The 23,561-nt window shown below is 42.0% G+C and overlaps 2 protein-coding genes across 3 annotated transcripts; one reads left to right on the top strand and one right to left on the bottom strand.

The window, feature by feature from the left end:
- LOC147318094 (phospholipase A and acyltransferase 3-like) lies at window positions 1–7,093 on the top strand. The gene is made up of 6 exons (XM_086257781.1): window positions 1–71; window positions 2,658–2,748; window positions 3,768–3,820; window positions 3,958–4,066; window positions 4,231–4,478; window positions 6,263–7,093. The coding sequence occupies exons 2-6, from the start codon at window positions 2,712–2,714 to the stop codon at window positions 6,356–6,358; spliced, it is 543 nt and encodes a 180-aa protein (XP_086113907.1). The 5' UTR covers window positions 1–71; window positions 2,658–2,711; the 3' UTR covers window positions 6,359–7,093.
- A 5,316-nt stretch (window positions 7,094–12,409) lies between these two features.
- On the bottom strand, window positions 12,410–23,561 carry LOC147318093 (GTPase IMAP family member 8-like). Of its 2 annotated transcripts, none has more exons than XM_086257770.1 (4): window positions 23,478–23,561; window positions 21,865–21,962; window positions 15,808–15,861; window positions 12,410–15,121 (listed from the first exon to the last, which is right to left on the bottom strand). In XM_086257770.1, exons 2-4 carry the CDS (start codon window positions 21,881–21,883, stop codon window positions 13,281–13,283), a joined length of 1,914 nt encoding a protein of 637 aa, XP_086113896.1. In that variant the 5' UTR covers window positions 21,884–21,962; window positions 23,478–23,561; the 3' UTR covers window positions 12,410–13,280. The 2 variants fall into 2 exon arrangements, with proteins under 2 accessions (XP_086113896.1, XP_086113898.1); XM_086257772.1 differs by lacking the exon at window positions 23,478–23,561 and adding an exon at window positions 23,376–23,477.

Genomic DNA, 23,561 nt, shown 5'->3' with positions numbered 1-23,561 from the left:
TCCGGTACTGCCTCATCCTCCTCTCCTCGAAACGTTACTCTGACTCTCGGTTTCAACCGCAGCGTCAACAGGTCAGTGAACTAAACTTTACTCTTTATTGTTTTTTCAGTTCCTATTATTATCATTTAAAGCGGGCACGTGATTGACTTCACAATAATCATTAATCATTAGATCAGCTGCACGAGGTCTGACCGGCGTATAGAAATATAAGATATTTCCAAAATCAAACTCGAGTTTGAATGTTTGTATCTTGCACCGAGGTGAGGTTTGCGTGAGTGAAAGTTTTATTGTTAATATTTTTGTCAGTGAGAAGAAAATCAAACATCGTGCGATCGTGGCTCAAGAGTTGGGAGTTCGCCTTGTAATCGGAAGGTTGCCGGTTCGAGCCCCGGCTCGGACAGTCTCGGTCGTTGTGTCCTTGGGCAAGACACTTCACCTGCTGGTGATGGCCAGAGGGGCCAATGGCGCGATATGGCAGCCTCGCTTCTGTCAGTCTGCCCCAGGGCAGCTGTGGCTACAACTGTAGCTGCCTCCAGCAGTGTGTGGATGACTGGATGTGTAAAGCGCTTTGGGGTCCTTAGGCGGGACTAGTAAAAGCGCTATGCCATTTACCAAAGAAATAAAAAAAAATCTCAGCTATGGAAAAACGAAGAAGCTCATAAAACAGAGGCTCTGCAGACTTTTCTGTTTGTTTCCAGCCCGAGTTTATCATGAAACGCTCAGTGAGACAGGATTTAAACCTGGAGCGCGAGAATGACGTAGGCGTGTTCATGTTCCGTAAACGAGTGGCCGGTAACGTGTGCGCGCGGAGGAACAGTGACTCCTCTGATATGAGACGGGTCCTCTTTACTGACCCGGTGCTGAGCAGCAAACACAGCAGCGCCGACATCATAACCGCCAACCACAGGAGCGAAGCTCCAATAAAGAAAGAGAAAATAATGTGACAGCTTCCTTCTTTGTCATCTAACTGTCACCTGGAGCAACCATCAGATTTGTTCTTTATTAAACTGTGCCTCTCAGGTACATTTCTGAATCTCTCACTCTGATCTGGTCAGTGATCCTGAAAGAGCTCAGAGGTGTTTGACACGAACACTGCCGCTGGTGTCAAACACACTACAGGGTGTCTCCGACTCAGCCAAAGAGCAGCTGCCACCAAAACAATCAGAATCAGAATCAGAATCAGAATACTTTATTCATCCCGAGGGAAATTAGGGGTTACAGCAGGCAGCACGCTAATGGCGCATGCGCACTCACAAAGGAACCTTCTGACCAACTTTACACAAACATCACATTGGGCAGACATGTCAGAAGGTAGGCTGATAGGAAAAAAACAACGAAAATACACTACATGAGGTAAGAGGAGGAGAAAAAAAAACTCCACTCAGACTGAGCTCCTAGTGGGAGAACAGTTTGATAAAAGAAAAAACACCTCAGCACAAAAGCACATGACTATCAATACACCATAGAAACACGAGACAAGCAACAGGGGCGGGTAAAGGGTAAGAGAGAGCCGGCGTAGACAGCGCATCCAGTCCTGCAGCATCTGTGCTGGTCCAGTTGACTGCTATCATCCCCGGTAGGGCACAAGCATCGAAGGCGTTGGAAAGGGAGGGGGATGAGTGAGTGCTTATCAGTGTAAGTGTGTGTGTGTGCGTGTCCATAGTTTAGCTGAGACAGTGTCCTTCGGCCTATCAGGCTAAGTAAACAGTCCTCCAGCCAATCCAGGTGTCCTTCATAGGGCGGGAAGAATAGTCATCACACAGTCGTTATCAGGGAGTTGTTTTGGTGGGCTCCAGCCTTGGGCCTGCAGCTGGGGCCGTGGTGTCCAAAGGGTGCAGGTTTGATTCCTATGACCTCAACAATAATCCTTTTCATCAGAGATGGAGTTTGTCTGCAGTCCCCGTGTCTGTGATTGGTGGAGAGCTCAGTGCTGTTAAAGAAAGGAAGTCTCAGCTTCAGAAAAGCTCAGGACAGAATTCAAGGAGAGGACAAAGAAATGCTAGTAGTTTGTTTGTTTTAATATTTTTATTTATTTTACTTATCCATATTAGATCATATTGATTAATACTTTTACCATGTGCCTTTGGCCTGGCATGCTAAATTATACTGTGAATTAAGCCAACGGCCTCCATGCTGCTAAAATTCCCCAACATTTCTTAACATGCGCAGAACGTGACCTTCGTACAGCAGCTGCGTGTTTTTAAGACACGTTTCATAACCACAGAGGAAACAGACACAGTTCACGCTGGCTCACACAAAACTGAAAGTAACCCGAGACAGTGCAGGTCTTCTCGGTTTATACACTGCATATAACCAAACTAAGGATATTTTTCTAAAGATGAGTTTAGTTTTATTTAAATAATTTATTCTGGTTTATTTTAACCCGTCAGCTTTGATCTTTACCTTCATTGGTGTTTAAAGTAAAAAGCACTGTAAAGATGTCATTTCTTATCTTATGTCACTGTTGACGTCACATAATTTACTGACTCACCTAATTTAACATTGCAGAGGTTTCTTATATAAGTCTGAGGACATTCACAGTTTAACCTTTCCTGAAATGTAAATTCAGCTTCATTGGTCATAAAAATCCTGCTGTGAAGATAAACAGAGTCATTAATAAAGTTTGTGTTTGTGTAACTGAATTTTAATTCTTCCAGAAAGCCCAGCAGCTCCTCTCATCTGTAGTTCACGTTGCTCAAGTTCAGTTGGTGATGGGAAGCACAGCATCAACATCGACATCAGCATCTCGTGAGTCCTTCACACTTTAACCCTGAAACTCTGCTGGAGGCAGAGGGGAGGAGCTCTGACCCATGACTGATTCTTATTGGTCAGTCACAGTCTGATTACAAACAGAGTCAAACTGTCCAGTCAAATGGCAGATTGCTAAAACATGAAGCAGATTTTCAAAATAAGAGATGCCAATGTCTTCTTCATCTATGAGGGTTTAATTATGTTTTTAATAAAGGATGTTAAATATTTATAACAGCCATGAAAGGCTGGTTTTAGCTTTCTGTGTAAAAAGAGAAGCAACTGTAGAAATATCGTGACACATCACGTTGTGTTAAGACTTACAGTTGCATTAAAGTGTAGGAGAAAAAGGCCTCAGCTCCTCTGATGTTGACTTCAAGAAACACATTTGTGACGGGTTTATGAGGTTTTTGTAAATTATAATAATTTTAGAGGATTGTAATGGATAAAAAACCAGGTAGCTGTTGTTTGACTACAAGCCATCAAAAGTCAGGTTCACAGTCAGATCCATGTTCTTCATACCTGGTTATGAAACACACAGATCATACAGTAAAATCACTCCAGGCTTCAAAACAAGAGCCAACGAGTGACATCAGTGGCTACATCCATCTTTTATACTGCATGTAAAGTGCACTACAAATTCAAAATGTTTAATTTTGAGTTAAAATATTCTGCTAACACTGATCTTTGATGTCCACATATCAGTGATAAAGCTAAATACCAGAAACACCTGTTTGATTCAGTTTTAACAGAAGGTGAAAATTAAAGCTCTGAAGAAAGATGCCACATGTAAACTGCTGTTTCATTATCATCATCATTTTTAAGGATGCTCGATTAACCTTCAGCCAAGTCAGTGCTGACATATTATGTCTCAGTGATTTCACCCACATGTGAGGGCAGTAACCCCAAACATTGACTGTAAATACTCAGAGGAGATTGATCGTGTTAACACCGTGTGTGTTATTAGGTTGATACTGTCTGTGGATGGATTTGGTTTATAAAATGATCTTTTCCTGCAGGTTCTGAACATCAAAGCAGCTCGAGGTCTGTGGACGAAGTACCCACTGACATGGTAAGAAAACCGTTTGCTTCTGGTGTCTACTGCTGTGCTTTGATTGATTGATTTGTTTAATTGGAAGTCTCTCATCAATGTGCTGCAGTCACTGAGCACAGTCAGCTTCAAACATTTTCTCTGTCTGTAAATCACAGAATGGTCGGAGGCCACAGCGCGGGGACTTGATAGAGATCTTCCGTGGCAGCTATCAGCACTGGGCTGTGTATGTTGGTGATGGCTCTGTGGTTCACTTGGTCGTGCCCAGTAAGTCCCGCACACACCTGTCACAACACCCCCCACAGCTTAACTCCTCCCAGTCTGGAAGCAGAAGCTTAAATGACATCACACATGAAACTGATTCATAGCATAAAGGATGAAATCATGAAGCCTTTACTTCTGATCCCAGTTTATCCTTCATGTGTTTGCAGGTTTCAACAGCATCACTGTCATAACTCAGAGGGGGGTTGTGAGGGAGGAGAATCTGAGGGCTGTGGTGGGAAATGACCAGTGGCAAATCAACAACAGCCTGGACTCCACCCATAATCCCCGCCCAGCTGACGTCATTGTTACAGAGGCCAGGAGCTGGGTGGGCAGAGAGATAACGTACCACAGCATCAGGAGTAACTGTGAGCACTTTGCCACAGAGCGACGATATGGTGTGTCTGCGTCGCAGCAGGTGGGCGGAACCATGTAGACAGAAAATACAGAATCTGTTTGCAAAGAACAAGATCTGTGCTGCTGGAAGCTCATTTCCTGTTTGACCCTTTATTTGAATTCTACTGATGAATCCCATTTCAGCAGGTTTTGACTGGATTCAGATTAACAGAGAATGATTTGCAGAAACATAATGTAAAAACATCATCTATCTCCTACTGACTAAACTTTAGCTTTAAAACATATTCAGCACTGTGAATGTAAACAGGAGATCTTCATGTGGATGTTGTGTCTCCTGCCCTTTCACTCCCCTCGTGGTGGCAGATGGCCCCGCCCCTCCCTCAGCCTGGTTCTGTTGGAGGTTTCTTCCTGTTAAAGAGAAGTTTTTAAATGAACAGGTCACATTTAAAGTGTTTTGAAAATTGGATCAAAAACTCATTATAAAAACCTCATTTAATCAGATATGTCACAGCTGGCGGGTTGAGCCGTGTGGTGTGGAGGAAAAGGAGGACCCAAAATGCAGACAGCCGACTGATGATATGAGTGAGGGTTTATTTACAGGTGACAGTGGCAGAACAGACAACGAATCATGAGACATACTAACGGAAACCTAAACTAGGAAAACTAAAGAGCAACTAGAAATCCTCAGGACACAGGGTGAAAGGCAGAGAGACGCAGACTGACGGAGGATACCAAAAATGCAGAGATACACAGATGAACGCAGACGAGCCGACAACAAACACAGACCAACACCCACTAAATACACACACACAAGGTAATCAGGTAATCACACACAGGAGGGAAGAACAGCTGAACCTAATACACATGAGGACTGGAGGAGACAAGCTGAACACAATGACAACAGACACAGACTTTCAGAACAAAACAGGAAATCTAGGACCCGAACCGGACACAAGGGGGGAGGACACAGAATAACTAGAACAGAGGAAAATAATCACAAAACACAAAACGCTGAGTCAACGACCATGACAAGATATGCATGTAAAAAAAAGCTCAAGCTTTCAAGCTTTTCCAGCACATTACCAAAAAAAGAATGCATGTTTCACATCACCTCAGTAAGAACAAGATCATCCAAGTTTGAGTTAAACACCTTTGTTCCCTTTTTGTAAAAACAGAGAAAAATGCATCACACAAAGGAAAAGGGTGCCTTATATGCATATAGTGTATAAAGCACATTTCACTTAAAAATTAAGATGCACAAACGTGAACAAAACAACATGTTAGAGTTCCCCATCTCCTGTTGAAAAACCCCACAAAACAAGAAAACTGCACCAAACACCACCAAATAAAACACATTAAGGCCAAGTTAATATGCCTGCTCATCAGATATTGATGCTTCTTTCCTATGTGACAGATGTTTGTTTGTTTTTTTTAAGTTAAGATCTTGAAGGTCAGATTTTTAAATACATTGCCATCTGTATTATTGCTGAAGGCCTAGATTGTCCCCTTTAAAGTGTTTGTGCTGATGAGACAGGCGTGAAGAACAGCACTGACTGGACGAGAGAGCACAAACTCTGCCATTGTCATTTTCCATCAAACACTCATTAAAACGTCAGGCTGCAGGCATGTTAGTGCACTCATCCTCGACTGTCCGGGGAGGGGTGGGGTCACACGTTGAAGCAGATATGCTGAGGTGCACGGCAGCCCAGGCGGAGGAATTTTGCTTTTACACTCATTTTATTTCTCTATCTGATAAGAAACTAGGTCTGAATGGAGTTTTGAATCATGGCAGTCTTCTGTTCATCAGGATGTCTGCTCACTTCCTGTGATGTTTTCTCCCTGCAGGTGCCTCAAGGAGTGGAAAACTTTGCCAGAGCGTGGGATACAGTTACTGATACAGTTACTGATACAGTTACTGCAGGCCTGGGACGACTTTGGTAGGCCTAAAGCAAACTTTGTGTGAGACGCTAAAACATTCGTGTCATTACCATAAAATCACACAGTTCTGATCACTGAATCCACACGCCTACGTTAGTGTCCACAAAGAGATGGACAGAAGAATCATCAGGAAACCTCTGACTTTATTTTAAAATACAGTAAGTGGAAGATAAATGTGGTTCCTCTGTAACGGCTGCAAAGCCAGAGCTACGATTAGATTACTCCACAGTGCTTTTAATCATGATGTGTTTCCTTACATCACTTCATCCACTGGCCCACAGTATACAAATACTGCATCTTCACAGAGTTTATTGTCATTCTTACATTTTATCACAAACAAATAATAAAAAAAATTTTCCCCAAAAGTTGATTCTGTTCATCTGGACATTTTTTGAAGGAAAAAAACTTCGTCACTCATCTTCAGTCTCAGCTGACTGCAGGTCAGGTCTTATAACCAGGACATTTGCATAATGACTGAAACTATACAAAACAGTTTCGTGGTGAGATGCATTGACTGCGCTGTCATTGTGTCATCGAGCAAAAATTAAAGGGAAACTTTCAAACTTTCTTTGATTCATGCAGAATATGGACAAAACTCATTTTGAGGTCTATTTCAAACAAGTGATATTAGATATTAGTCTTTTCCTCATGTGTTTATACTCACACTGACACGCTTTCAGTCACAGAATTGACAGAATAGTGTCATCAATCAGTCATTCAATCGTTTTAATTAGCAGTAATCAGCCCCACAGAGAGGAGCTGCTATTTAACTGATGACATGTGAAACGGGTCAATCAGCTGTTTGCTTAATTTGAATTTCTCTGAAGTCTTTGAAAAAATACAAGATTCATCAGAAATGTAATGATGTCAGATAATTTATCTGAATATAAAACTTATAAAAAGAAAAATCTGCAGCTGACAGATTTTGTAAAAGTACTACTTTAGTAACACTACAACAACAAATTGTTTTCATTCAGGTTTCTGGAAAACAGGAGAAACTTTCAGGGGAAAGAAGACAAAACTGTTTCTCTCCACGAATTTTGACTTTTGTTGCAGGATCTTTAAAACAAAATGAAAAACAGTTCTGATACTTTCCTGCAAAACAACAAAGCACATCAGTTCCACTTTCACTGGTTCCACTCGTCATTTTTGTAATGATGTAATAATGATAATCGTCTCTTCTACATCAAGTGAGAAATGTATTCCTTTGGTTCTCTTTATTAAGCCTGAATTATTCAGATTTTTATAAAGTGTTTCAATGAAGTAAAACGAGGGCCGTCTGCATGACTGTGGCAGATTCAGCTCAGTTCAATTACTCAAAAAGACCTAATACACGTGTTCATGTTCAATTTAAAGGGTTGAAGACTACTTTCATCAGAAACTTTGAATTGTTCGGACGTCTTGGTTAAAGCAGGATCCTCAGTCTCAAATCTGTCACAGCTCACTTGTTCTCCATTGTTCTCCTTTACAATCTGACACGAGTGCTTTAACATCTCTGCGTGATCAAGTTTCATCTTCCACGAGGATCTGTCTCTGCACAGTCTGACCACAGCTTCTAAGGGTGGACGCTTGGTGTAGTCCTCAGATGAGCCCTCCTCTTTGGGATTTGATATCACAATGACTTAATGGACAAGAATTTCACTTGAGTCAAAACTTGTTTCACAGGTTTTTCTGAAGCTGATGTATTTTTGTGCACAGCAGTGAGAAATGTACTTTGCAAACGTGCGCATCATTCAGCCGATGATGTTTCACAGGCTTCATTTTTCCAGGTAATAACAAAGAAAAAACGGCTCTTATCTCAGTTTGATGTGTACTGTAACCAACTATTTAAAATGACCTACACTGTGCTTTGTGTCTCATTTCTTCTAAAATACTCTTAATACCCGATTACTTGATGAAAACCTACAGTGTGACTTATTTCTTCAGGCCTGTAACAATTTAAATTCTTACTCCTTCATGCTGATGGAAGTGCTGGTGGGTAATTTTAGGTCATTAAAATTACAGGTGATGTGACATGTTGTATTATAATGTTATATGAAAAATAAACAGTTATAATCCGACCTGACTCTGCTTTGTCTTTTCCAGTAGAGCCTCAGATTGGGTTTGAAGGCCTGAACATCTGTGTGATGTGTGCCCACTGGGACAGGATGTATCAGAGTAATAAAGACTCACCAGCTGCTGCACTGGCCATAATATCACTGCTGAAATCATCAGACACATTCAGCTGGAAGGAAGAAAAAAGAGACTTTTGTGAACTACAGAAGAACGAGCAGGTGTCTGCTATAATTATTTTACCTTTATAGTTTGAACTTTAAAGAGCAACAATCTAGACCTGACCTGACCTTCACACTGTGGTGGGCTCAGGTGGGAGGAAGAAACTTCAGCCAGAGATCAGAGACTGTGTTTGCATCCTGTGAATGCAGCAACTGACCACCTCAGACAAGTGAGGAAGCAGCACAACATAACAGCAGTAACTTTATAACACTGGAACTTTTTGTGACCAGCACATTAAATGCTCATGAAGCTGGACTCAAACACACTTTGCTGTCCTCTGCTGCTCTGCTTTGTTGTGACCACAGAATCTGTAACAGAGGAATCGCCGTTACGTCATCAGTCTGAAATAAAACTATGAAAAATTTCAACTTAAATATTTGGTGACATTTTCCAGCTGAAACCAGTCTGAATGAAAATCCACTGACTGTCTTTGCTTAATAAATAAATCAATAAATACAGAATCAGCTGATGAGCTGCTTCCTCCTCAAATGATCTGAATTTCATCCGTAATAAAACTCAGTGTGTAGTTCTTTAAAGCTGACGCTCAGTTTTTGTTTGAAGTGAACAGAAAACTGGATCCAGCTTCGTCTGTGAAGTGTCACCAAAATAATTACGAAACACAGACACTCACCTCATGTCAGTTTTATCTGTGATGCATGCGATCAATCACTACTTCTCCTGATCAGTCTGCCGATCGATCATGGACGCACTGTTTCTAACGGTTTGTTGGATCTGACTCGTGAGCTGAACTTGTTGCTGTGAGAGAAGTGTGGAATGAAAGAGGAGGTGTGCAGAGTGCTGCGCAAGTCTATATTTCACGTTTTCCCCTGAAAGCTCTTCGGGAGTCACCTTAATGGTTCAAAATACGTTTTTATTCCTGTCAAACTGTTTTCATTGGCATTTTTCATAGATTCAAACATGTTCTGTGTTTTTGTGACAAGCTGCTCGTAACAAAGTGTTGAAACATCACAGACAAGTTTAATCTTGTCTGTGATGTGGAGACAAAACACTGGTTCATCTCTTCAGTTAGGAGCCTTTTTTGTACTTCAGTGATTCCAAGGTCAGTGTTGACTTACAAACAGGTCACTCTTTCGAGGATGCCAATGTTCACATTTTGGACAGATGGTTTGAGCAGAGGGCGGGGCTTATGACACCAACTGTCTGCCATCTATAACCCAGTTTTGAGAGCCCTTCCCAGACGCCTTAACGCCCACTCACATCTCTTGTCAGTCAATCTCAATAAGTCACATGACAGGATGAGGCAAGGTCTCTCAATGGTTTCACCTGAAACCTCTGCTGATAGTGACTCACGCCCGTTTTTACACCTTGGCTCATGTGATGAGGCACATGCTCAATAGTGGGTCAACGACCCTCTTAGGGCCTAAAATCTGGGACTCTCCATGTATTGATCTTAGAACTGAAGAAGCTTCTCAGATCAGAGGTGAAACTACAGCTATTACAACAGTTGGAGAAGAGTGCAGGAGCTGAATTGGCCTGCCTGGAGTCCAGATGTTTCACCTATAGAGAACATTTGGTGCATCATTAAATGGAAAACATGCTAAAGACATGTTAAACTCTTCAGCAGCTTGATACCTATATCAGGCATGAATGGGCCCAAATCCCAACAACAAAACTTCAGATATCTCCAAAGGTTGACAGTACAGCGTAAACTAATGTTGTGTTTATAAGACTGGGGAAACCTGCAGTCAGCTGAGACTGAAGAAGTCACTTGGATGATGACGAAACGTTTCTCCCACAAAAGGCTACGTCCAGATGAACAGAATCAACCTTTGGAGACTTATTTTCCTGGATGATTGAGGATGCATCAAGACAAATCTCCAGATACTTGTAACCTCGATACCCAGATGTCTTCAAACTGTTTTGAAAAGAAAAGGAGGAGCTACACCGTGACAAACATGCCCGTTTAGCAACTATTCAGAGACTTGTAGCAAGCATCACATTTGATATGAACTCATTTTGGGCGTGAAATTGTAAAATTTCTCAGTTTAAACATTTGTCATGTTATTTATGTTCTGATGTTATTTGAAAGTCTTTTATTTTTCATTTTGTTAAAATAAAAACATCTCAACTTTTCTGTTATTCAGGTTGTAGGTGTAGCCACAGCAGATCATCCGTCTCCATGTCACCCCAGTATCTGTCACACCAACTCTACTGCATGTCTTTCTTTACTACATTCAACAACGTCATCCAAAATGTTCCTCTTTTCCTCCTGCCTGTCAGCTCCAGATCCATCATTCTTTGTCCAATATATCCACTGTACCTTCTCTGAACGTGTACAATCTCAGCCAAGGCTCTTAACTTTATCTCCAAATCACCCAGCCTGAGCCGTCCCTCTGATGTCCATCTCTTTTACTCGCACATGGCAAACACAGCTGTGAGATAGAGGCACACTACAGTTTCTAATGAGTTCCACAGTACGTGGACCTTCCAGCAACAATAGCCAACTGCAACCACAAGATGGCAGTAATGTAAAGCATGGGTCCAAACAGCTGAGTGGCTTCTTGTTTTCTGAGATGAAAGAACAGAAACTGCTTTACTTTAATACTTTTTAACCCTTGTATGGTTTTCGGGTCTGTGAGACCCGTTTTCAGTTTTTTTCTAAAGAAAAATTAAACAATTAATTATTTTTTCAACCTGAAATTCATTGGCTTTGGCTTATTTTCTGTGAAGAACATAAATCCAAACTCATTTTCAATGACCTCATACTGTACCTCCCCCCACGCATTTACATTACACACAAGGTGCTCGGGTCCACTGGACCCAGGTCTAATAAAAGTGTTGAAAGTGTAGGTCCTGTGTTCCCACACTCTGTCTTCCTCCTTTCTGGTGCTGCTGATAGTGTTTTCTTCCCCTCCTGCTCGCGCACAAAGTTGCAACATTGTTGAAAATTCAACTACCAACACCGTCTGCTCTGACATTCCCGCACATTTTACCCTCTTTCTTGAGGAATCCAAATTTTATGTTCTCATACCCTGTCCGACCTGCAAATTAGGGGCATAATACTATAAATAAGACTTTGCCAGTGTGGTTCTTTATCACAACTGATCAAAATGGCAAAAGATTATCTGCTGCGAGGGCCATCCAATTGATTTTGGAAGAGAGAGGAGCTTCGGATGATGATGTTGACAAAGAGGTTTCAGAATATTTCACATTTCTGAAAATTCAGTCTGACAGTGACTTTGAAGAAGAGGATGAGGTTGAGCACCATTTAGTAACAAAACGAAGACGAGTACCCCATCTGCTGCCAGCTCCAGGACCAGAACAAGCCCACCAGACAGCAAGTGAAGAAATATGGATGTCAATAACTGGTGAAATTGAATGGTCTTCTTGCCCAAGAAATGAGCCACCCTGCAGAGCTGCTACTGTGATAAGCCAGGGCCAACACGGCTGACAGTTACTCATGTGCAGGACATCAAGTCTTCATTTGAGCTTTTTCAGGTCCAAAGGGGAATCGACAGAATCCCTGTGGGATGCAGAAACCGGCACGAACCTTTCCGTGCATCAATGTCTCTGGAAAACTTCCACAAAATTTCCAGGATTATCCGTTTTGATAACCGAGACGACAGACCAGCTCGACGGCAGAGAGTCAAGCTAGCTGCCATCAGGACAGTGTGGGATAAGTGTGTGCACCACCTCCCCTGTTTTACAACCCTGGGCCTAATGTCACCATTGATGAGCACCTGATCCCATTTAGTTGTGAAACATATTGTTTCACGTGTAAATGTGTTGTGTCTTTCCACTCACTCCACTTGATTATAACTGATTTATTTTTTTTTATTATAACATTTTATTTAAAAACAAAAAAACAAAACAAAAAAACGAGCACATTAATTCATAAATGTGATCTAACAAAGGTAAAGGGAAAAAATTAACTGTTTGCTGTTCATATGGCTTGTGATTGGGATGAAGTAAACATCTGTTGAGTAATTTAACATAAAATTGTTTGATAGTGTTAGTTTGGAAAGCCAAAACTCTAGCAGGCAAAAACAATGCAACAGCGCCATCTAGTGATTGCTCAGGTTAACAGCACAGTAAAGCGATCACATTCAAAAAGTCCTCCAACCTACACAATGACACAAACTCACTGGCCACTTCTTTAGGTACACCTGTTCCACTTCTCATCAATGCAAGTTTCTCATCAGCCAATCACATGGCAGCTCATGGCATTTATGCAACTGAACATAAGATGACTCTGCTGTTATTGTCAGACACGAGTTTGACCACAGTGAAACAGGGACAGTCTACACAGATACACCTCCTGAAAGCTCTCATTACTGCTGTATATTAATAACTGTTCACATTTACTCTGCGCTGTTTTAGGAGTAACCTGTGTAACTAAGCAGTCATACATACAGTAAGACACCCACATGAACCCTGGCAGGTGTCCTGCTGATGACACTGAACAAACCAAGACTTTTGTTTGTTCTGCACATTCCTGTAAAAAGTGAGACGTTCACTTTTTGTAATTACAGCTTGATGTTTGTTGTTTCGTTGAGTGGCAGCAGGATGTGACTTTTTTTATTATAGTTCATGATTCCATTTGAAGTGTAAATGAGTAATTTCACTCTTATTTAAAGTAGCTTGAACAAACTCCATCAGGGTAGTTTACATCTTAGCAAACGCTCCAAGCTCACAGACCCTTCTCTGCCTTTGCGCTCTCTGTAGTGTTTGTGGTAAAGATATAATATAATAAAAACATTATTAATGACAATAAGGCAGCAACCCATGAATATGTCCACTTCCTCCTCTTCCACTGATACTCTTCCTGCAGCTTTCTGTGGTTTGCTTTCACCTCCTCCAGGTTCTGTTTTTGCTCCTGATGAAATCGCTCCCAGATCTCCTTTCTTTCTTTTTCCCAGGCCTCTCGCTCTTTCTTCATCTCTCTCCTGTGCTGCTCCAGCTTCCTCTCAGCTGCTTCCTTTTGTTCTCTTTCTGACTGAACTCTCACTTCTTCTTGTTTTTTCTGTCTCCTCGTCTCCTCCTCTCGTTCTCTCTTTCTCTCTTTGCGCTCCTTGTTGATGGATTCGTCTTTATCCTTCAGCTGCTTTGCTCTCAGTTTTCTCTCCTCTTCAATCTGCCCTGTCTGCTCACTGATTTTCATGCGCAGACCTTTCAACTCTTTCTCTTTTTTCTTGAGGTCCTCGTCTCTCCTCTTCATCTCTTCATCCTTCTCTTTCAAAACTCTCTCCACGTCTATCTGTGGGACTTCCTTTGTGTCGTCACTCATCTCACTGATTTTACGTTCTCTCGCTCTGCTCTGTTTTCCATCAGCACCTTCCACCTCACTCCTCTGTTCAGCTGGAAGCTTCCTCACCATCTCAGTCAGACCCTTGATGACTGTGTCCTTGGAGAAGCACCCGAACTCTTTAACTGTCATCTTTTCCACAGTATCTAACAGCTGTGGGATCTGCTGTTTCTCTTTGATGTTGAGAACAACTGATCTTCCTCCAAATCTCTCACAGAGCTCCTGGATGTCCTTGTTTTCCTTTACAAAGTTACCAACAGCTGGATCTGTAGGATCTGAGTCCACAGTGAACAGAATCACGGTGAAGTCATTGACCCGAGAGCTGAATGTGTCCTGGATGGTCTCTAACTCTCCCTTGTCTTCATCAGTGAGGGAATCTACAGGTAGGACCAGGATGAAGGCATGGACACCCTCAGGATCACAGAGGGAGATACACCTGAGTGATTCCTCCATCACTGCCTCCTGAGATTTTCCATACAAGGCAGGCAGCTCCACCAGGGAAACCCAACGTCCACACACCTCTCCCTGATGTTTAACACACTCTGATGAGTTGGAGGCTGAATGAAGCTCAGTCTGACCTAAAATGGCCTTGGCTGCTGACGTCTTCCCTGCTCCTCTCCTCCCACACAGAACCAGGTTTAAAACACACTTTGGTCTCATGAATAATCCGCCATCCTCATCCTCAAATACATCACAGCTCAAACGATCTTCATTTATCTCCTTTGCTGTTTGAACCAAACGTGTTAACAGCTCTGAACGTTCAAAGCTCTTCTGCCACAGGTATCTGTATCTGCACATTCTGATCATTTCTTTTAGCGGTGGATGAGTCACACAGTTTTCAAATGAACTCTCTTCTCTGGATGTTGACATGAAAATTAGTGAATGGTCAAATGATCGATCACTGAAGAGTTGAAGGACTCTGCAGAGCCTCTGTTTTTGCTCCTCAGTGAAGTCTTCAGGCTGTAGAACCAGCAGGAACACATGAGGTCCAGGATCAGAGAGCCTCACACACGTTTCTACATGTTCCTTCAGTTTGTCCTGAGAGATGTTTGGAAGCAGCAGATCTGGAGTGTTGATGAGAACTAGGTTCTTCTCCTTCAGTAGTCTACTTGTCTCACAGCAGTCCGGCTCCTCGGTGCTGAACTCAGTCTCTCCCAGTATGAAGTTCCCCACGTCTCTCCTCAAAGACCAGCTGTTCCCCAGCAGAACAACCCTCAGCTCAGACACTGAAAAGATAAAAACTAAATTAGATCTACACATCAGGCATTCACAGAAATTAAATTGTTGACATGCAGTGAGGAAAACAGAGGTTTTTATACTTTCTCCTGTGAGGATGGGGACACTTAACTTCAGTCTACATCTAAACTAATGCATGGCCTGAGTCAGGTGTTCCTCCTTTCCTTTCGTAATGCTATGATTCCTGTTTAATGAAGCTGACGTTTCATGAGGTGTTTCTCTGAGTGGCTTGTGTGCTAGTGCAGAGGCTAAAGACAAAGTGAATTATCTACAGAATGTGTCAGGCATTATCGATGTCATGAGTTACAGTTACATGGTAACTCTAAAATTTATGAAACTACGTAGAGTCCACTGATTATGTTGGAACGTGACAGGAAAAAGCTGCAACAATGCAGCAACAGATTCAGAAAAAGGTTCAAATGGAAAAAGCTGGATCACAAAGACTAAAGGCTGAAGCTACACTGACACCTGATTGTGGGGGTCAGCCAGGCAGATACAGGACTGTGTGAGGAACATGATTTGGACAGATGAAGATCAGATGATGGAGAAAGTTTGGAAAATTCTACGGATCTAACAGAGCAGGGGGCACGGATAGAAAGAAGTCAATGTGAGAGTCTGAACTTTGCATCCTGAATGGTAAAATAACCGTAAACACCATAACTGCAGCTTAACTCACTGGACGGTTTTATGGTGGGATTGCTGCTGCTGTGTCTGAGGGGTTGAAGGTTTCCTGTAATAAAACAAAACAATGATGATGTCACACACACAGACACACTGGATCATAAATAACTACCATCGTCACATCAGACCTCTTTCTAGTGAAGCTTTTCTTTGTGTCAGTATTTGATCCTGTGTTTGATGCCTTGACTCATATGTGGTGGCTTTTTTTCTTTCTCAGTAGTAGATGTTAGCAGTGCTCTGTAAATCGCTTACATCGGTCTCAAACATTTAGGCTTTCTCCAGCTAAAAAAACCATTCTAATTGTCAAAGCAATATGAATGAACACATTTAAACTTTCCCAACTTGTTACTGTATCAGGGTCCCTCGGTTGTTGATCCAGAGTTTTGAGTTTTTGTGGAATCATAGTTCTTGTGGATTTGACAATGTTATTTTTGTCCATCCATCCATCTTCTTCCGCTTTATCCGGGGCTGGGTTGCGGGGGCAGCAGCCTAAGCAGAGAAGCCCAGACCTCCCTCTCCCCAGCCACCTCCTCCAGCTTATCTGGGGGAACACCAAGGCGTTCCCAGGCCAGCCGAGAGATATAATCTCTCATCTGCAGATGATGTGGCTACCCCTAGCAATTCTGTCCATAAGAATTATGAACAGAATCGGTGACAAAGGGCAGCCCTGGCGGAGTCCATCACCCACCGAAAATGAGTCTGACTTATTGCTGGCTATGTGGACCGAGCTCTTGCAATGGTTGTATAAGGATCGAGTGGCCCGTAGCAATGGGCCAGACACCCCATACTCCCGAAAAACCTCACACAGGACACTCCGAGGGACACGGTCAAATGCCTTCTCCGGATCCACAAAACACATTTAGACTGGTTGGGAAAACTCCCATGCACCCTCGAGTATTCTCGAGAGGGTAAAGAGCTAATCCAGTGTTCAACCACCAGGACAAAAACTACATTGTTCCTCCTGTATCCAAGGTTCAACTAACAGACAAATTATCCTTTAAAGCACCCTGGCATAGACTTTAAGAATACTTTATTGGTCCCTAGGTTCCCGGGGATGCTGAGGAGTGTGATTCCCCCTATAGTTGGAACACACCATCTGTTCCCCTTCTAAAAGATGGGAACCACCACCCTCACAATAAATGTATAGTGAGGGTCCGCCAGTTCTGTCCAGCATCTTCCCCCGCCACCTGATCCGACTCACCACCAGGTGGTGATCAGTTGACAGCTCAGCCCCTCTCTTTACCCGAGTGTACAGAATATATGGTCACAGGTCTGGTGATACAATTACAAAATCGTTCATCGACCTGTGACCTAGGGTATCCTGGTGCCACGTCCTTATTGACACCCTTATGTTCGTACATGGTGTTAAATATGGACAAAATGTGATTTGCACAGAATTCCAACAACAAAAAAACACTCGGGTTCAGATCCGGGAAGCCGTTCCTCCCAATCAGGGCCCTCCAGGTTTCACTGTTGTTGCCCATGTGAGCGTTAAAGTCTCCCAGTAAGACAACAGAGTCCCCACATGGAGCACCCTCAAGCACTCTGCCCAAGCAACTCTGAAGCGTCGCATAAGCGCAGACGACAGTCCGGACACATTCCCTGACCTGAAGGCGCAGGGAACAAACCCTCTCATCCACTGGGAACAACCCCAATGCACAGGCAGCAAGCTGAGGGGATACTAGAATACCCACCACAGCCCGCCGCCTCTCACCAGGGCCAACTCCAGACTGAGACAAAGTCCAACCCCTCTCCAGGAGACTGGTTCCAGAGTCCAAGCCGTGTGTTGAGGTGAGCCCGACTATATTTAGACGATACCTCTCAACCTCACGCACTAACTCAGGCTCCTTTCCCACCAGGGAGGTGACATTCCATGTCCCAATTGCTAGTCATGGTAGCCGGGATCGGTCTGCCAGTTCCTCCACTCCTGGCTTCTGCCTGACACACATTGCACCCAACCACTATGGCGCCCCCTGCAGGTGTTGAGCCTACAGGAGAATGGACCCAAGTCCCTTTTTCAGGCTGTGCCCGGCCGAGCCCCTGGACTAAGGTCCGGCTACCGGATGCGGGCCCTCGGGCATTTTATTTTCCTAAAATGGTTAATCATGCTTCCCTGTGTTCTTGACTTTGACTATTGAAATGTGCTCATCAAAATCGGAAAGAAGGATCCTTTTTACTGTGGGTTGGTTTATCGCCCTCCTGGCCCAAACAGCTCGTTTTTAGCCGAGTTTAGTGATTTTCTGTCCTCTACTATGAGGTTGTCTAAATTGCTTCTTGTGGGAGATTTTAATATACATGTTGATGATGAGTCTGACCTCTTTGCTAGGGGTTTTACCAGCATCATGGACTCTTTTCATTTTATCCAACATGTATCTGGCCCCACACATAACAAAGGCCATACACTGGACCTTGTTTTTTCTTTGGGTCTGAATATTGATTATATTTGTTCTAAGGACATTTTTATTTCTGACCATTATTGTGTCTTTTTTAATATGTCTTTCTATGAGCCTATGTCTCCTGTTCATCGGACAGTTATTTCCCACACTTTAAACTCCTCCACAGCACAGAAGTTCTCTGATGCTTTTAATTTAACATTATCCCCACAAAACGATGTTGATTTTTCTATAGATCTATTCAATTATCATTGTCTTTCGATCTTAGATGAAATCTGTCCGATTAAAATGAGACCTGTGCCTGTTTCCAAGTCTGTACCCTGGTTAAATGACAACATTCGTCTTATAAAATGTAATTGTCGTAAAGCTGAGCGGTTATGGAGGAAAACCCACTTAAATGTTCATCTCCTTTATTTAAAGGATCTTTTAGCCTCCTTTAACAATGCTATTAGAGTTGCGAGGGCTGCTTACTTTTCTCAGTTGGTTGCAAAGAGCAGAGGTAATCCTAAAGTTTTATTTGATACTATTACTAATATTATTACTCCTGCTCCACCTGCTGCTATTATTTCTTCTGTTGAAGATTGTGAAACTTTTCTTGCTTTCTTTTTAGAAAAAATTAGCAACATAAGGAAAAACCTGTCTTTTTCAGCGTCTGCGCTGTCAGTTCCCACGCCAGCTCGGCCTGTTGTTTTAGAAGGTTTTTCACCCGTTTCACTACCAGAGCTGGGAAAAATAGTTAGTGCAACAAAATTATCCTCTTGCTCTCTTGATTTTTTACCTGCATCATTATTCAAAAATGTCTTTTACTCTACTGGTCCCTGTATTCTTACTATAATTAATACCTCCTTGGCCTTGGGCATAGTCCCTGCCTATTTTAAAACTGCTGTTATACATCCCTTGTTAAAAAAGCCTATGCTGGACCCATCTCTCACTAGCAATTATAGACCGATCTCAAAAATTCCGTTAATTGCTAAGATTCTAGAGAAGATCGTGGCTAAGCAGCTTACAGCAGTTTTAGATAAATATAGTATTTTCGACAAATTTCAATCTGGCTTTCGTAAAGTTCATTCCACTGAAACAGCACTTCTTAGAGTTTCTAATGACATTTTGTTACAAAGCGATGCAGGTAAATGTTCTGTTCTCTTAATGTTGGATCTTACGTCGGCCTTTGATACTGTTGACCACTATATTTTACTTAACAGGCTGAAACACTGGGTCGGTGTCTCTGGGACTGCATTGAAATGGTTCTCCTCGTATCTCTCTGAACGATATTCTTCTGTGGCAGTTTCTAAGTATAGATCATCTTCTGCGTCCCTGTCTTTTGGTGTACCACAAGGCTCTGTGCTAGGGCCATTACTGTTTCTAGTTTATTTACTCCCTCTCCAGCACATTTTGAGCCCTTCTGAGGATATTTGTTACCATTGTTATGCAGACGATATCCAACTCTATATATCTTTTAAACCGGAAGAGGCTTCTAAGCTGCGGCTTTTAAATGTGTGCTTGGAAACCATTAAAGGCTGGATGGCTGAAAACTTCCTCCAACTAAATGAAAGTAAAACCGAAGTCCTCTTATGTGCCCCAGATAGACATATACCCAGTATAATAAATGCTCTTGGTCCTCTTTCAGCGTTTGTAAAACCATCTGTCAGGAACTTAGGGATTATCCTTGATCCTGCTCTTACGTTAGATAGTCTTGTTAAATCTCTTGTTCGGTCTTGCTTTTATCATTTAAGAAATATTTCTAAATTGAGCTCTATAATATCCTATACCGAACTGGAGATTGTTATTCATGCTTTTATCTCTTCACGACTGGACTATTGCAATTCCCTGTTTACTTGTCTAAACAAAGGTTCTTTGGAGCGTCTGCAGATCGTTCAGAATGCTGCAGCAAGACTTTTGACGAAAGTTTCTAAATATTCACATATAACACCGTTGCTTATGCAGTTACATTGGCTTCCTGTCGAATTTAGAGTCCATTTTAAGATTTTGGTTTTAACTTTTAAGGCTCTTCAACAACAAGCACCACCATATATTATTGAACTTTTACAGCCCTATGCCCCTAGTAGGTCTCTGAGGTCGAGTAGTCAGGGCCTACTTGTCATTCAGTATACGAGACTGAAAACTAGGGGTGATAGAGCTTTTGCTACTGTGGCCGCCAGACTGTGGAATTCCCTTCCTCAGGACTTACGATCCGCTGATTCATTGATTACTTTTAAAAAACAGCTAAAAACACATCTTTTTAAAACTGCTTTTTGCTAACTTTATTTGTATTTTGTCTTTTTAATCTGTTATATCTTGTAAAGCACTTTGTGATCTCTATCTAGAAATGTGCTATATAAATAAAATTTTACTTACTTACTTACTTATTATTATTATAGCATGCTCCTTTAATATTGGTGTTCTATGGCCTAGTATTGGGGTCTTTAATCTTTAGTTACTGATGACCTTGGTTTGATAGACTTCTTAGTGTTTCCTTCCTGTGCCCTCCGTCTTCATGGTTTTCCTTCTGTCAAGTTCATATGCTGAGTCCTTGCTTCAATATTTATTTCCTGTTTTATTTTGGTACTTCCTGCTTCATGTGTTTAGTGTCCAGTTTTATTTCCCTCAGTCTTGTTCTCCTTTGAGTTTTAGTTGTGCTCACTTGGCTTGTCCAACCTCCCTAATTACTCTTAGTGTGTTTATAGCCCTTATCTCTCCTTAACCCTTGGTCACATCAAACTGTTTGCCTGCTGCCATGATCTTAGTCCCTTGTGTTCCATGAATTTTTTACACCTTTAATGAAAGGTTGTTTTAAGCTTCAAGTCTGCCTGTCAGTCTGCACTGGGGTCATAGTTCTTCCCAACTACAACACTTGTGACTGTTGTTAACTTTATTAAGATCCAGAGTTCTGGGGACTTGGAGTTTCGTGTTCACTTAACTACAATATTGACATTGACAATAAAATTGTTGCCCCAGAGGCACGCTTTCAAAAATAAAGCGTTTATTTGGCATTTTCAGACTTTTCAATTTAATTCAATTTAAATAGCACCAAATCACAACAACAGTCACCTCAAGACGCTCTATAGTGTAAGGTAAAGATCCTATAATAATACAAACTGGAGACCTTTCATGTGTTAGGCAATCATTCTAACCCTACACTATGGAAAAAAAATTTAACTTTGTTTTTACAAAGCAAGTATCAAAGGAATGCTGGATAAATAAAAAGAAGAGGACACAGCTCAAGGTTAGCTGATGCACTGTTCATTTCTATACTGTAGGTTTAGCATGCACACCTTACAAAAGGTCCCAGTTCCAACAAGGAGGCAACACAATCCCAACCTTGTGCAGTGCACAAGCTAGTACGCTGTCCCTGTTGCTCCAAACTCTGGTTACACAGGTAGGTTTCATCTGATGCAAAAATCGATGCCAAATCAAATATGCAGTTCCTTCATTTTGAAATACACGCCACTGAAGCTGAGAGCTGGAGAAAGCCAGATGTATTTATTATAGAGTAAAAGAACACTTTCCTACTGAGAAACAAGGCCTACACATGTGATTAGAGGTAACGAACACAACATCAGACACTGATGCGGTGAATATACGCACAGTGAGAAACATTACATCATCCAGGCTGACTCTGGATGGGTCTGCATCACTCACTCACTCACTCACTCACTCACCTGTTTCTGCAGTTGCCATTTTGCCGCTCTGCTGGAAACAGACGAGATGAGCAGATATTTATTAACTCATCTGGAGACAAACTGTCGGGTTTAAGAACCTGAGGAGAGAAAAGTTCAAAATGTTAATTTGTTAATGCGTCGAACTCACAAACACAACACCTCATGTTGTATCTTCAGAAACCAGTCGAGCTGCAGGTGACTTCCACCTCTGTATCATATGGAGTGAAAACTTGAAGTAATTTATTCACAAGGTATAAAGTCTATTTACATCTGAGCTGTAAAAGTGAATCTGAACACCAGGTTGTAGAAATCACAGCAGATGGTGCTTCAAATATAGATGCTGCTGCACACAAGCAGCCTTCACACAAACACAGCATCATTGTTAAGGACAGACCCTGAAGCACCAGTTTATAACTGTTGTTCTGTGAGAGTAGTGTGAGCTTATTGTTGTGTAATTATGCATATCGCTTCATGATGTGTTTTAAAGCAGGTTGTTTTCACTTGTACTTTTATATCATGTAAAGGTGGCCAAGTGTGCATACAGGTTATAATTATACAGGACTGCTTCTCACAGTACTCTTTTATATGAACATTTTTTTTTTTTTTTTTCTCTGAAACTTTATTTCTAACCTGTGTGTGAGCCCTGCCTGATGTGATTCCTGTGGGGAGGCATCGGACAACCCCACGATCTGCCAAGCCAAACAGGTGGAGCGACCCTGTGGTGACCCCACTGAGCCAAAAGCAGCTGTTTACAGTCAGAGCTTCATCAGTCTGTTTATTTTATTCAGTAGTCACATTTGAAAAATATATTAACAGACAAAAGTAAAACAGAACTTAGTTATATAGAAAAAATAAATAATAAATTGATTATCGCAGGTAAAAATGGACAATAATGTTTAAGTATACATGTTAATAAAGTTCAAGAAAAAAAAAGCCTTGGCTCCTCCTACTCTAATACCTAAAATGGTGTCGGAGGCCTAGTTAACAGAGATATTTATCTCAGTTTAATCCTTGAGTCGCATCATTTCAGAGAGATTATACAGCAGATTATAGAGAGAGCAGATTAAGGTCCATGAACCATATCAGGACCACCAAACACGGTCCAAGCTGGTTCTACAGCCTCTGATCCAAAGAACACAGCCCACAGAACAGGCCTGTATCAGGACACAGTGACAGACTTTACTTTTCCTGATTCCTGATCAAACCTTTCACAACAGCACTGCACTCCTCAGCTTTAACTTTAACCAGGTTTAAACGACAAAGAGCGAGCAGAGAAGTGAAAGCAAGTGTTCTTGTGTTATGGCGCTCCATTTCCGGGTCTTCCCATCGCACCTCGGCTGCGTTACTGTCACAGAGATATGATGTAATCATGAGGTGAGCAGTTTTTCTGTATTTTATCCCGTTTTTTAATTAAGTCCCCGGTTCAATCTTACTTTCACACAGATTTACAGACAAAAATACGACATGAACTATATCGTTTACTTCCGGTCCAAATGTTCCGCGTTTATTACCTGAACCGAAAATTCACCTCGAGGTCACAGAAAGTTTCTCACAGTTAAAGTCTGACGGCGGGTCTGAGCCTGTTTCTCTGTGCTGTCTGTGATAAATGTTACCTGGATGAAGACGCTGTCACGCAGGTTCAGAGCTGCAGGATTGAAGTTTCTACGGTTCAGGTTCATGTGACGTCAGAGGACACG

The sequence above is a fragment of the Aulonocara sp. 'chitande type north' Nkhata Bay genome, linkage group LG12 (assembly GCF_057382095.1).
Source record: "Aulonocara sp. 'chitande type north' Nkhata Bay isolate Kocher_YH1m ecotype deep benthic linkage group LG12, A_spYH_male_GT1.1, whole genome shotgun sequence".
NCBI classification, from domain to species: domain Eukaryota; kingdom Metazoa; phylum Chordata; class Actinopteri; order Cichliformes; family Cichlidae; genus Aulonocara; species Aulonocara sp. 'chitande type north' Nkhata Bay.
This window is presented reverse-complemented; position numbering and strand designations above follow the sequence as displayed.